General features: G+C 48.3%; 1 protein-coding gene across 3 annotated transcripts; it reads right to left on the reverse strand.

Annotated features, from left to right (window-relative positions):
• Positions 1-11: 11 nt before the first annotated feature.
• LOC135916197 (uncharacterized) lies at positions 12-14,639 on the reverse strand. 3 transcript variants are annotated; one of them, XM_065449482.2, is made up of 7 exons: positions 14,593-14,639; positions 11,345-11,591; positions 10,585-10,735; positions 7,111-7,333; positions 2,967-3,267; positions 2,159-2,448; positions 12-1,437 (listed from the first exon to the last, which is right to left on the reverse strand). In XM_065449482.2, exons 1-6 carry the CDS (start codon positions 14,622-14,624, stop codon positions 2,173-2,175), a joined length of 1,230 nt encoding a protein of 409 aa, XP_065305554.2. In that variant the 5' UTR covers positions 14,625-14,639; the 3' UTR covers positions 12-1,437; positions 2,159-2,172. The 3 variants fall into 3 exon arrangements, with proteins under 3 accessions (XP_065305554.2, XP_065305553.2, XP_065305551.2); XM_065449481.2 differs by having other exon boundaries at positions 14-1,437; positions 2,135-2,448; positions 10,570-10,735; XM_065449479.2 differs by having other exon boundaries at positions 15-1,437; positions 10,570-10,735.
• Positions 14,640-15,510: the final 871 nt, after the last annotated feature.

The following is a 15,510-nucleotide window of genomic DNA, read 5'->3' on the forward strand; positions in this document are numbered from 1 at the left end:
CTAGAAAAGAGGTCTTCGCGGCTTCAGACGGCGTCTTCCATCTTCTGATGGATTCTTCTGTCTGCAATCACAGGGTTGGTGCCCTAGTCCAAGGCGAAGGCGGTGGCGACACTTGACACACGTTTCACCAGAATGCTTACTTGACCTAGTTGACAATGCATGGCGAAGTTAAATGAGAAAGAGAACAGGCAAAGGGAAATCTGCGTACGCTTTCTAACGCCAAACACTGTAGCGAGAATACAGGCAGCATTTAAGGAGTACTGCCACGTATTCGACTGCAGAAGGAATTTTACCTTCTGGTACAACGCAAGAACAAGATTATTCCGGTGCTACGGCATGGTTAAAGTTGCTACGAATCTCATTCTTTTCCGAAATTCTTACATTCCCTTCGAATTCATTTTATTCTTTTTTATTACCGCTCAGGAGGTGCCTACGGGAGGCGCCGACAAAGGTAACTTGGCTTTTTTTCCTTTTCTATAAAAAATAATTCAAGTGACAGTGTCATGCGTTACATTGAATCATCAGCGTCAAAAATGCAATCTTGCCGAAAAACTGAGCAAGAACGAGTCAGCAGTAAGCGCAAAATCTTTTATCCGAGATTCTGAGGCAAAAAAAAAAGTCCCTGGAGACAGCCTAGTTCTGAAGTGAGATATATACTGTCTGAAGCGTTGACTAGACAGTCCACGCCATTCGCATGCTTCGTGCAAGAATCTACTTATTTACTGAACATAAGCCAGGTTGCCAAGGTTTTTTTTTTCTATGTTAATCTTGCTGAACGAGCTCTTGCACACACGTAACCTTCCCCTGTCTACAGGACCATACCCAACGTGCACTTGCCAACATCAACGACTTTATTCCGCCAGAGAACAATATGCAAGAGCACAGCTAACACTAACTGCGCCACTGTAACGAACAAGACAGTTGACGAAGACTCTCCGAAAAATCTGGTTGGTGCACTGCCTTCCAAACGGACGTACAACCAGCATCCCGTGTCAGCTGTGTGAAACGGACGTTCACACCATTAAAACGCGAACGTAATAAATTCCACGTCAACATTTTCATGGACATGAACTGAGAGCCCTGGACTGACAGCTGCAGGAAACGGGCGTCTCTCAGAACATCGTAAGACAAGCGTGATAGGTTGAACTTCGACCCAAGAACGCTTCCGCGGACGTCGCCATGACTGGTTCAACTGACCCGTATTTGAAAGCACAGTTACTAAAACAGAGTACACCTCTTTAACCACACACATGCGAAATTCTCGCAAAAGTATAACGTATCTGCGAATTTGTTAAGTAGGCAAACAATCGATCGAACGTCGCTGATGCGCGGTTCCCTTTATGGCAACCTCTAATTTGCATATTATATACAATTCAGACGGCGTGGTCCCAGGGCGGCGTAGGGTCTGGTGACGAAGCTCTGTCCCACTTGCGATACCTGGAGAAAAACGACCGTTATTACCATTTTGAGTGAGAAGAAACGGGAGAACCGGAGAGGCACTGTAAATCTCTCTAAACAACATCCTCAATGTTTGCGATAATATATTTGAATGTTTAAATTTGTTCATTCGAAAGATTTATGTCCACGGCTCGTCCCGTTAGCTCCTGAGGCCATCTCAAATCTGACGAAATGAGCGTCACGTCACGTTACGTATACGTCATTCAAAACTATAGGAGGGAAATGTTCACAACAGCAAAATATCACTGTGGTTTCGCACTGTGCACGTGTGCTACATCTACAGGTGGACGAGGCAGTATAGAAGTGTAATGGTATGCGTATACGTGCATGCATTTGCAGAATGTACGCTGTGTCACGCATGCGTGTAGACTTGCCACAGCGCGAATTTCACCGATAGTTAAAAGCTGCGCCATGTCGACGAAATAGTAATTAATACGCTATAGATGGTGGTAGTTGGCCCTAGATAATGTTGTTACAGCATTCACAGTGCATTCCCCCCCCCCCCCCCTGAAGACCGTGATCAAATCGTGATATTGCGATGCTGCAAAAATTGTGAGGAGATCGAAGTCTGCGAGGGCTATCGCCTTTCTTTACGGTAAAGGAACGTAGTTTAAACGTAAAAGAAAAAGTGTTTAAAATGTGCATATTTGCGCCACCACATTTAGAGCGGGACTACCGAGATCTCACAGCCCGGACGTACACCACTCAGCGGGCTCAGTCGAGCAGCTTGATGAGCAGCAGGATCATCTTGAGCCTGCTCATGGGCGCGTACTGGCCGTCCACGTTGAACTCGGTGGCCTGGTTCGCCAGCGCCGGCACCGAGGGGAAGTGGCGCTCGAACGCCTCGAGCTCGCCGAGCACCTCGTCCTGGTTGCGCGGGAACACCACGGCGATGGCGTCGTCGGTCGAGCCGAACTCCTCGCTCAGCCGGCGCATGAGCGGCTCCAGCTGGCTGCTCGGCATGACGCTGAAGACAGCCGCCGACGTCACCTGCCAGGAAGCGGTACAACCGAAATGGGCCGGGTGTTTTCAATGCAGCTCGCTACAACGGCGACCAAGAATCAGTGTTTAATGTGTCCGTGCGCTTGAGTTAGGGCGTTCAGACTAAACATTTTGTCACCTTCAGGTGTGTAAATCAGTTTGTCGCCAGACGAGCAACCTTCGGGTGCTAACACCCGAAAGGGTGTTAGCACCCTTCGCTCCCAGCTCATTGTACTTTCCACCGTTTATGAGTCGCAAAATGGCAGCGAGCTAGCCGGTAACGTTAACGAGCAGCTATACTCTGCAGAAATTACGAGTGAAGTCTCTGCCCTCTAGTATACCTACCCCATTAGTGCTGTGAGCTCTCCATCGTACCCACTACAAGCGATCTTGGCTCTTTGCGCGTTACTGGGTGTGACCGTCATTTGCTTATTGTTGATGAACATCTAAGGCACGCCCTTCGACCTGACTGAATTTTCAACGGAACCATTTCCTTGGAGCGCACCATTCGTCCCGATCGCCGATACCTGCACGGTCCTGCCGGTGGCCTCCTCCGTGAAGTACGAGGTGACCGCGTTGCCCTCGATGTTGGCCGCGGTCGCGTGCAGCGCCTGGAACACGAGCACGCCCGGGAGCACGTTGCGAAACAACGCACCTCGCTCGCCGCCCGGCGCCAGGCGCGGACGCCGAGGCCACGGGCGCAGCGGTGCCACAGCGGTGGACGGGCCGGGCAGGTCTGCAGCGAGGCCCGGTGGCGGTGCGGACTGCTCGCCTTGGACCCGTGGTCGCCACCACTCGCGGCTCGAGCCAGATGTCGAAGACGACGGCCTGCAACAGTATTGAAGCGTTTTGCTACTTGGCCAACCTAGTTGCTAGTCCTTTTGCGAAGTCTCTTTAGTCTCTTACAGAGACGACCTCGAAGAACACGGCCTGCAACGGTATTGAAGCATTTTTCTACTTGGCCAGCATACTTGCTAGTCCTTTTGCGAAGTCTCTATAGTCTCTTACAGAGACGACCTCGAAGAACACGGCCTCCAACGGTATTGAAGCATTTTTCTACTTGGCCAGCCTACTTGCTAGTCCTTTTGCAAAGTCTCTTTAGTCTCTTACAGAGACGACCTCGAAGAAGACGGCCTGCAACGGTATTGAAGCATTTTGCTACTTGGCCAACCTACTTGCTAGTCCTTTTGCGAAGTCTCTTTAGTCTCTTCCAGAGACGACCTCGAAGAACACGGCCTGCAACGGTATTGAAGCATTTTTCTACTTGGCCAGCCTACTTGCTAGTCCTTTTGCGAAGTCTCTTTAGTCTCTTACAGAGACGACCTCGAAGAACACGGCCTGCAACGGTATTGAAGCATTTTTCTACTTGGCCAGCCTACTTGCTAGTCCTTTTGCGAAGTCTCTTTAGTCTCTTACAGAGACGACCTCGAAGAAGACGGCCTGCAACGGTATTGAAGCATTTTGCTACTTGGCAAACCTACTTGCTAGTCCTTTTGCGAAGTCTCTTTAGTCTCTTACAGAGACGACCTCGAAGAACACGGCCTGCAACGGTATTGAAGCATTTTTCTACTTGGCCAGCCTACTTGCTACTCCTTTTGCGAAGTCTCTTTAGTCTCTTACAGAGACGACCTCGAAGAACACGGCCTGCAACGGTATTGAAGCATTTTTCTACTTGGCCAGCATACTTGCTAGTCCTTTTGCGAAGTCTCTATAGTCTCTTACAGAGACGACCTCGAAGAACACGGCCTGCAACGGTATTGAAGCATTTTTCTACTTGGCCAGCCTACTTGCTAGTCCTTTTGCAAAGTCTCTTTAGTCTCTTACAGAGACGACCTCGAAGAAGACGGCCTGCAACGGTATTGAAGCATTTTGCTACTTGGCCAACCTACTTGCTAGTCCTTTTGCGAAGTCGTCGAGGTCGTCTGTTCTTCGAGGTCGTCTCTTCCAGAGACGACCTCGAAGAACACGGCCTGCAACGGTATTGAAGCATTTTTCTACTTGGCCAGCCTACTTGCTAGTCCTTTTGCGAAGTCTCTTTAGTCTCTTACAGAGACGACCTCGAAGAACACGGCCTGCAACGGTATTGAAGCATTTTTCTACTTGGCCAGCCTACTTGCTAGTCCTTTTGCGAAGTCTCTTTAGTCTCTTACAGAGACGACCTCGAAGAAGACGGCCTGCAACGGTATTGAAGCATTTTGCTACTTGGCCAACCTACTTGCTAGTCCTTTTGCGAAGTCTCTTTAGTCTCTTACAGAGACGACCTCGAAGAACACGGCCTGCAACGGTATTGAAGCATTTTTCTACTTGGCCAGCCTACTTGCTAGTCCTTTTGCGAAGTCTCTTTAGTCTCTTACAGAGACGACCTCGAAGAAGACGGCCTGCAACGGTATTGAAGCATTTTTCTACTTGGCCAGCCTACTTGCTAGTCCTTTTGCGAAGTCTCTTTAGTCTCTTACAGAGACGACCTCGAAGAAGACGGCCTGCAACGGTATTGAAGCATTTTGCTACTTGGCCAACCTACTTGCTAGTCCTTTTGCGAAGTCTCTTTAGTCTCTTACAGAGACGACCTCGAAGAAGACGGCCTGCAACGGTATTGAAGCATTTTGCTACTTGGCCAACCTACTTGCTAGTCCTTTTGCGAAGTCTCTTTAGTCTCTTACAGAGACGACCTCGAAGAACACGGCCTGCAACGGTATTGAAGCATTTTTCTACTTGGCCAGCCTACTTGCTAGTCCTTTTGCGAAGTCTCTTTAGTCTCTTACAGAGACGACCTCGAAGAACACGGCCTGCAACGGTATTGAAGCATTTTTCTACTTGGCCAGCCTACTTGCTAGTCCTTTTGCGAAGTCTCTTTAGTCTCTTACAGAGACGACCTCGAAGAAGACGGCCTGCAACGGTATTGAAGCATTTTGCTACTTGGCCAACCTACTTGCTAGTCCTTTTGCGAAGTCTCTTTAGTCTCTTACAGAGACGACCTCGAAGAAGACGGCCTGCAACAGTATTGAAGCATTTTGCTATTTGGCCAACCTACTTGCTAGTCCTTTTGCGAAGTCTCTTGCAGACGACCTCAAAGGTCGTCTGCAAGAGACTAAAGGTCGTCTTTGGTCGTCGACTAGAGGTCGTCGACTAAAAGTCGTCTTGTAAAGTATTTCAAGACGGCTTGTCCTTTCAGGCGCACCCTGTTCAAGCGGCTGAAGTCGGACGTGTCGTCTACTTTGCCGTATAAATGAACCTTTCGTCCAAGGAAGATAAAGCTGGTCAGCTGAACCCTATATGTTTCTGTTTCGTTAAGCCTCCTGATGCTGGCCTCTTGCCGACCTGATGGCAAATAAAATCATAACAACATCAGCTGAAGGAGTGCATAAGAAACTACTAACATTGGCCATCATCTTAACTTTCCAGAGAAGTTGCGACATTCGGCGGGCTCAGAGATTCATCGCATGCGTGGTCGCAGGGACGGGGCGTGTTCGAATCACCACTGGCTGCTCAAGTTCATGTATCGTGCGCCGACACTCGCCTTACGTGTCGTGCGAGTGTGGATCCTATCCGGGCATCACTGTGCCAGTCCTGGAGTGTGAGTGAACGTGCCTCGCAAGTTGTCATGTTCTCCTCGAAATACTCGTAAAGATTAACAGCCGCGTTGCTGCAGATACTATTGCTGACAAGCAGAAAGGCGCAAATCTTCACGGGTTGAGATATCCCGTCACACAAAGTGATGTAGCGAGGACTGGAAGCCTTGTTGCATTTCTGTTTAGTAAACACGCAATTCAAGCAGCTCATGAATCAGCCCCATTATCATTGTAAATCCCATTATACTTGCTTTGCTTCCTGTATTCTGCAACACGAATAAAGGACATCATTAGTATCCAAATACAGCGCAAGCTCTTTCACGTATCCTTTTCAGTACCTTACCTGTACATACTGTCGAGTCAACTAGTTCTGCCCTGATTTTACCTGTTAGCCTTTGAGAAGATGCATATATAAATGAAATTATCGGCAGTGGTGTCAGGAATACTAGGTTTCCTTTGGTGAAGTGTCGTCAAAATTCGGTATATGGACTGAGTTGACACGCCCTCCCCCACATTAGGCAGACCTTGTGACCGCTTCAAGACTTGCGCATAGCTTCAGGCGACCGGCGGGACTGTGCCACATTTTCTCGATTCTAACGAGCACTTAGTTCTACCGTGGCCTTAATTGTAATGCAAACATTGACCCAACTAACCAGATTTTAACGTCGACTTTACTTAATCTTGACCTAACGACAAGATTTTTATTGTAAAAGAGACGTCAACAATCTTTTTTATAATTTGATGTAAGTTTGATCGCATTACAGCCACAGCCTGCAAGATATCGGCAAGAGCTTACAAAGCAGGCATAAACGATGTCGCAGCTACCGCGCCCCCTCCCGGCTGCAGTATACGCGTGGATTGGATTGCGGCTGTTTCGAACGACAATGACAATAGCTGGCCACTATCACAGTCTTGTTCCGTACCCCATTTAAACGCACTGGCCATGTTTCTGGGATAGTGCGCGATATAGAATCGAGTAGATACGGTACTGGTCACCTTCTACCACAGTACCATCATCCACTGGGCTGCGCGTAGAGGGACATCAGGCTCAGTTATCTTGGGGTCCACATAGGGCATAGCGGTAACTACCACGACTACTCACCCGGGGATGGCGCCATCCGGTTGTTGCCACGGCTGGTCATCGGCCTCTTCGGAGGTGGTGGCTGGCGCCTTGGCGGACACGTCGTCCTCGACGCGGAACAGGAACTCGCCGAAGATGCCCTCGTGCATGGCGTCCTCGGCGTCGTTCACTGTTGGGACGAGCTCCAGCTTGAAGTACACGACGACGGAGTCCGCGGGCAGGAACTCGCGCAGGCGCTCCACCACTGCGCGGGAACCGCAGTTCTTGTTCCTGTTCAAATGTTCCTACTTCAAGGGAACTTCACGCGTCGAGTTTTTCCTCGAATGATAAAAATTTCCAATGAAGAGCTACTACATCTCGATGGGAAATACCAGTACGCAGCTGAATACTTCGAGACGGAAAGTACGTCAGAGAAATCGTACACATGGATTGGCCGCCTGTAAAATTTTGTTGTTGTTAATTATCACGCCTGTGCACAACGTTTCTTCAATTATGCGCTGGTTCCGATAGTGTACCATTCAAACGGAAATCAGCCGACTGCTATTCGCTTTGTTCCGCAGAGATTTCCGCAACTGTTTTTCAATGATAAGCGTAATGGGTTATATCCCCCGAGTTACAAAGCGTCAGTCAGATGACAGCAAATTGTTCATCGCAGTAATGATTTCTTGGCAGGCGTCGTCGCGATATAGAAAGCTGTAGAAATAATCGAAGATGACTATCTATGTAAGGGAATAACTTATGTGGGCCGCAAAGAACAAATGGCGACCCTAAACATGCTTGAGAAGTACGCGCTGTTTTTCATTAGACTATACAAAAGTTTTAAAAATCGCCAGTTATAGATAGCACAATTCTAATCCTTGAACTGGATTACTCGCAGAGGCGGACCTTAAACGAGAAACCAAAATGCGTAATCGTCTAAATAATAAATTTTACTAGTAACGCTTTTACTATGATTACTTAACACGTATTGCTATTTACAAATTCTATATGGTGAGTTTAACGAATTCCGAGTGTCGTACCGGCTTTGATGTCCTGTTGCACTGTTGTTCTATTTACAAACGCCATTTCATGCATTGAAGCACAAAAGTAACTGGAACGCCAAATTTCGTCACCCGGTATGGGAATGAATAGCTCGAAAGTGATGTCTCCTTGGGAATTCTTTCCAATTGCATAAGACTTGCCAACTCTAAAATTCCGTCTAAAATTCCGTCTAAATTCCGTCTAATGCCGTCTAAAATTCATAAATCCCAATATGTGCCGTAAAGCAATGAAGGGAAAAAATTCAGCGAATTTTCGATAATTCGTTATTTGTGCACTTCGATTTCGTGCGCAAGTAATGCCTCTAGAGTAATCCATCTGAAGGACTAGAATTGTCAAGGACTAGAATTGGCTAGAAAGCCACAGATGATTTTTTGTAATTATGTACAGTATAAAAAATGCATCCAGTATATTGGTTAGCGTCGATAAAATGTTTGACGGTAGCGGCACAAATTATGTTCGGCATGTTTTGGTGCGGGCGACATTCATTGAAGTGTGACAATGACATTGTTACGTCAGCCGGCGTTACGACAATGGAACTGGCGGCACCACAACTACGGCGGTGCGGCATAGACCACGTGACAACAGAACCACAACGGCATGACGACGAAGGCGCGACGACATTGGCATGAAACGGAATGACGTCAGCGTGATGGCGAAGACGGCATCACACAACGGGTGCGCACCTCCCCTTTCTCCTCCTCTCGTTTACTCCCCTCAGGCCCGATACTCCTCCGAGCATTGGATTTAAGAACAAGCTCGGGGCAAGACGACTGGACAGGACACGCTCACGAGGTTATGACGCCGAATGCGCCACGCTACCGTCAGGAGGTGCTTCGATAGCCCAGCTCTCCACTGCTACGAAGAAACGCGACAGCGCCACCGCCGATCTCAGTCATCGACAACTTAAGACGCCGCAAAGCTCTCGCGCGACCGCACGTGCGTTTCAAATTGGTACGTCTCAGAGTGATACGTCTCAGGGTGTTACGTCTCAGAATGATAGGTCTCAGGGCGATAGGTCTCAGGGTGATACGTCTCCGAGGGTGAAACGTATCACTCTGTGAGACGTATCACTCTGTGATACGTCTCACAGAGTGATACGTTTTACAGAGTGATACGTTTCACAGAGTGATACGCCTCAGAGTGATACGTGTCACAGAATGATACGACTCACAGTGATACGTCTCAGAGTGATACGTATCACGTATATCACGTATGATACGTATCACGTAAAGTGGTACGTCTCAGGGTGATAGGTCTCAGAGTGATACGTCTCTGGGGGTGAAACGTATCACTCTGTGGGACGTATCACTCTGTGATACGTCTCACAGAGTGATACGTTTCACAGAGTGATACGCCTCAGAGTGATACGTGTCACAGAGTGATGCGTCTCACAGTGATACGTCTCAGAGTGATACGTATCACGTATACCACGTATGATACGTATCACGTAAAGTGGTACGTCTCACAGAGTGATACGTCTAAGAGTGGTACGTCTCAAAGTGGTACCTGCGTCTGAAATTGCTAAAAATTATACAAAATAAGACGTCAAACAAGAGTAGACGACGGCACCTGTCCTGTTGTGTATGCTAATTAGTCCTCTTGTTCTGTGCCAATCCCACCAAGATTAACCTGCACCAACTAGGCCAACAAGGAGTCCTACTCAGCCTATAGCATTAGCTCGATCGGATACAGGGTCGCATGAGGGCACATGCTTGCAGCGGAATATCCGCTGACCAGCACGAAAACAGGCGAAAGAAACAAAGATAGCTGTTCGCTTTAGTACGTTAGTTGTTCCCACCTAGCCTCCACAGCTTGCGAGCTGTCGTGCCATTGCCATCTTTGTCGTCGAGCCAGCTATCGCGGTTTCGCGTCAATTCCATAATCACCATAATGAGCCGATTTGTCTCCACTGCAGGATGAAGCTGTCTCTAGCTTTCTTCAACTACATACCCTTGTCCTATACGTAAACTGACTCCGTTCTATGCTTGTCAAGTTTCCAGAACTCATGACCCCACCTAACCTTGCGTCCACCACTTCTGCGTTCTGTTGCTCTAATAGCCTTGCCCAAAACTGCTCGTCCTAATCTGAATAAAATATTAGCTGCACTCCCTCGCTTTCCCATCAACACAGCCGTCTTCCTGTCTCCGAGTTACGCCTGAGATTTTTTCCGGACCAAGGCTGTTTGGCGGTCCTTAGGTTCTTAGGTCTCATTGTTAACTCCGCTTTGACTCCCTACGTTCTGAAAAACAGAATGCATTTATCATACATATTATGTTTGAGTTCTTCCTATAATTCCTTCCGTCGCTCACAAGCAACGCGGCAATCGGTGTGACGGCCAGTTAGCGTGCCGCGTTATTTAAACACTGCACGCCCGACGGTAAGCTCCGGAACTGTCGCGACTCCAGCACTCCCGCGGCGCCATATATGTAAGTTGCGTACCTCGCTTGTCCTCACCGAGGTCGACGTGGTGGGAGAGGAACACCAGCGACGGTCGCAGTCCTGCCATGCGCGCGATGTTTCGGAAGCGCGAAAACTTGGAGCAGAAGATGTCAACGCACACGTGCGAGCTGCCCAGTGCTGAGGCGAGGGCAGCCCGCTCCGAGTCCTGCGATGGCGCGCTCACGTTTTCACTGCTGCTTGCCGTTTCTTTGAACTATCGCACGTGCTTCTAGTGCTCCACATCCATTTCACAGTATAACCTCGCATTCAGCTGTGTGTTTACCGATTCTGAGCTCAAAGCTGAGCACAAGAGGCTGTGACAAAAACTGTGGGGTGGAGGTGGAGAGAAGCAATACTGCAGTAGTATACAACACTGGCACAATACTACTACAATACATACTCTAAAATTGGCACTTCTGCAATGCTGCTCTAACAACGTAACCGAGCTACGTGAGTGCGGTCGCAATCAGCTAATGGCCCTACAATACAATACATACAATACATACTACTACTACTACTACTAAATGTAATGCTGCAATAGTATACAACACTGGTACTCCGACGGCACAATACCACTACAATACATACTCTAAAATTGGCACTTCTGCAATGCTGCTCTAGTAATGTAACCGAGCTACGTGAGCGCGGTCGCAATCAGCTAATGGCCCCACCTGCATGGCTGCGAAACGGTGTCACTATGTTATACATATCCGTAGACTGCTTCATGGCGTATCGCTGGAGAATTGGTCGCAGAAGCGGAAGTGACGTGGCTCACCGGCGTGCAGCAGACGGAGACCGAGACCAGCTTCCTGCGCAGCAGGGACAGGGCGACCGACTGCCACAGCCGGTTCACCTCGGCGCACGTGAAGAGCTCCTCGGTCTCCAAGTAGCCGAGGACGCTCTCCACCACGAAGTCCCTGGCGGCGAAGGGGCTCTCCTCCATGGCGCGACCGGGGGCTGGGCTTCTCCAGAGGTTCCAGCGGGGCAGGACGCGGCCGCACTCCGCGTGACGTTTTCTTCTTCTGTGAAGGTGCGCGCGAGCCTCGCGAGGTCATTCGCCCACCTGCGTCTTCTTTTCAAGTTGACTGGCAGTCGCAAAATCTTCACTGTTATATCTTCTCATTAAATATACTGATTATCTTTTTAAATATTTTCATTTTATTTATTTTTATCGCTTAAATTCTGAATTGTGCGGCCAATTCCCATCATGGTTGTGTGCCACGTTGAAAGAAAATCAACAAGGTGGTGGTGGTGTTGAATCGAGTGGGATTAGCCTATAGCGCGCTTGGCCGGCAATTGCGTCGCCTGAGCGTGTGATCCGTTGTTGACGTTGGCGTGCTGCCTAACGTCGGTCAACACAGTCCCTCGGAGGGAGGCAATAAAAAGGCGTAAAACTCCTTTCCAGATTACTCGGGGTCCTTCAGGGAACGCTACGTCTTGAAGGCTCGCATGTGAAATACCCTTTCTTCAGTAGGCTCTGAAGCAACGCCTTCCGTTGCGCGTCGAACAGTGGGCACAACCAGACCAAGTGTTCCACATTACTAATTTTCCCACAATATGCGAACAACGCGGTGGCGCGGGCCATTCTACTTCAAATAACCTCCGCTGGGTGTAGGTGGGCCGAGTCGTAACGTGATACAGTGGGATATATTTTGGATATATTAATGGAGGAAGAGGTCAAGAAAGTTGGCAGCCAAGTACATGACGGAATAACTGTATGGCGCCGAAGAACGAGCACAGACGAAAAGAACAGACAGGACGAGCGTCCTGTTTCCTCTGCCCTCGTTCTTCGCCGCTGCCCAGTTATTTCATCGTCTTACAAACTGGCCCAAGCTTCCATGCTTTAAACAAAGTACGGTATAATCGAAAGCGTAAATAGACAACCAGGAGTCGTCAGAAAGAAAGTTAAGAGAAACAGAGACAGCCAATTGGATGTCAAGAATATAAACGAAAAAGACCACGGAGATTTGCAAGTTTGGGAAGAAAGAAATTAGAAGGGAAAATGTGTACGATGGCACAAAAGGCAGAGCCTTGCTACTTAAAGCTCGAGCTCGTTGTCTAAGGGCAAAAAGTATACCGGAGTAAGCATTCGCAACAAAATGAGGCACATGTCTTCTACAGAAAAATTCTGGAGACGCACTCAGCGGATCCTAATGAAACGCGAATGTATTCACGCAGCGAGACCCGTAGATATAGTGTCCACCTTCCAGAAACGTTGGAATTCAAAGATGGAAGGATTAACTGGTCAGCAGTCAAGATAAGTAAGTGACGTTTATAGTACTGGTGGAATCGGAGCCAGTGCAAGCGTACGTAACGGTAAGATATATTGTAATACGTTTTAACTACGAAAGATCGAGATTACATAGGCAGAAGACTAGGTAGCGATAGGTGCAGTAAATCCTTAAACCAAGAAGGATAGGTGATTATTTGTCGACGCTTTGTATGACAGGGTACGCCAGTCATCATCGTATTCGTAATTTCCTTGCTAAGCTCTCTGCTTGCTACGAAATATGAATTCGCTATTACACCAGCCTAATCTTTCAATCTAGCTCCACACAATATTTTCCGTAAACTTTGTTACTGAGCGAGTTGTATTAATATACTACGAAATGCATATTAGCGCTACGAGGAAAGAAATACTTTGGAAGGAGAGAGAAGAAATAGAGCGGACGCTGAACTTCAACTGCTCTATCATTTCTCTATGAGAAAGGTGTCCGAGTTTGTGCGTCTAGGAGCATGCGCAGAACCGCTTTTTTACGGATGGCGCCGTTGGTAAGCGCCTTCGTTTAAGGTAACATGCACTCGGCCCTTCGGCGCTCGCTGCCCCGCGAGCCATAGATTGATGCGGATGGGCTGAAAGCTACAGCCGATCCCTTTGGAACAAAATGCTACATAAATTCTGAGAATTAAATGATAATTATTTGGCTCGACTGTTACTGCGCTTTTGCGTACTTATGTTGCTCCTTTATGCATGTCTACCCGTCGCTTTTTTCCAGGGTCTAAGAATGCTTACGCATATTAATAGACAATTCGCAGAATTTCCGTACCATTTATTTGTCGAGCGTCGCCCTATCGCGTCGTTTCCGAACTGCTTGTGAACGCCTCCTTTCCTCTTCTTGCTGTTGGTTATCTCCTAGTTCCTGTCGCTGTTCTCGCTGTTCCTTCTGCCGACTACGATATTCCCGTTGTCGTTCAGCGTTCCTACGCCCCTTCTCCGTCTCACCAAGCGTACGTTTCCTTGGTGCCATTGCATGAACTCGTCTCGGGCCCTCGGCACATCCAACCCACTTCAAGGCGATCCTATAAATTGAGCCTAACCGTTACCGCAATGTGTTTATTGCCAAACCGCATCTACCAATCAGTTATCCTTATCATTTCATTTTATTTTTACAATGGAACTGTTAGAACCTCGCCGGGTTTCTCTTGACGTCCGCATCTTCGCCGAGCTGGGGGAGAGAAAGCTGAGAGAGAGTGAAAGCAGGGCATAAAAATAGCATCGCACAGCATAACGACGCGGCGAGGGTGGGTGTAGCTTAGCGTTGGAGAAGGAGCGGCGCGGCGAAGACACAGGTGGTGCGAGTTCATTGCTCTCCGATAAAAACCCGCGCGCTTACTTCCGCAGTCCTCTTTCTTGCAGTGGAAAAAAAAATTATGCGTGGCTCTGCTATCGCAAACACCAGGGACCAGCGGAGCTGGGAAAAGCCCAGAAAAAGTTAGGCTAAGTGTGCGGTTTGGCACTATACTTTACTAATTTACCCCAGCTCCGCTGCTCTCTGGTGTGTGCGACAGCAGAGCCACGCATAATTTTTATTGCGGCAAATTACTATGTCGAGGCGACGACGACTCCTCCTCCGATCATCTACAGTTACACTATTGTAACGACTAAATGTCTCAACGTGACTAATTACGCACTTGATTCCCAGTTACAAGGCGTGAAAGGACAGACACGGTTTCGCCGGGGTACTCGCCAAATAATGCTTACGCATTAATAGTGCGCGCTTATTAAGTATCTGAGATACGTACCGTTCGTCTTTCGCTGTGAGTCGAGAAGCCATGGCCAAACTGGGAATTCAGCAAAGGTGCTTGGTATACGTACCGCTATTCTAGTCACTGCCAGCCTTATGCAGTCACTTCATTGTCTGATGACGTCATCTGAGATTAGTGAATAGAATGTGCTTTCATACCAAGTGGCGCGACGAATTGCATGCGTCACTGTAGGGCAATCCCATGTGCGTGATGGGATTGCCCTACGACGCAGTGAGAAGGCACCGGTCCTCAGGCCATGCGCACATCAGGCAAAACAAAAGCGCTTACCAGCATCACGGCTGGCCTAAAGCAATGCGCGTAGACCTCACGTCTCTTTGGACGCGCAGCGCACGCTCCTGCGCCTTGTATCATAGATGCTTGTATCTCAAACGCCGCAACAACCCTTGGATTCAGCGAGAGCAGAAGTAAACATGTCCTCAATAGAGATTAGTATATAGAGGCGATTGGAAGATTGGTGGAAGAAAAGTACGTACAAAAGCAAACTTCGCAATAGGGTGTCAGGAAATTTGGTTGTGGGAGTTCATCGTGTTTTTCTTTTTCTTTTTTACCTAGGTAGGACATTAGGCAGTATAACAGCAAGAGCTTGGTGGCGCAACCCACCGCCCCGTTCCATAGGGGACGCTCATAACATCCATCCATACAGAGCGGCCTCGCGCGCTCTACACATCAGTGCATCGCTCTGTACTGGAAACGAAGATAGCGTGGCGATAGCGCTACTCACCCTTGAATTGATGACTGACTTCGTACTCCTGTTGTGGAATTGCATCTTGGATCAAAATCAAATCAAAATCATGTTTATTTTCCAAAGAACATTCGGAAGGAGGCCCGAACAAAAAGTGGAAGCTAGTCCACTTAACGAGGGCTCGAGCCCCCTTTTACAAGGCACAGCGAAGG

Source organism: Dermacentor albipictus, chromosome 9, assembly GCF_038994185.2.
Source record: "Dermacentor albipictus isolate Rhodes 1998 colony chromosome 9, USDA_Dalb.pri_finalv2, whole genome shotgun sequence".
In the NCBI taxonomy this organism is placed as follows: Eukaryota; Metazoa; Arthropoda; class Arachnida; order Ixodida; family Ixodidae; genus Dermacentor; species Dermacentor albipictus.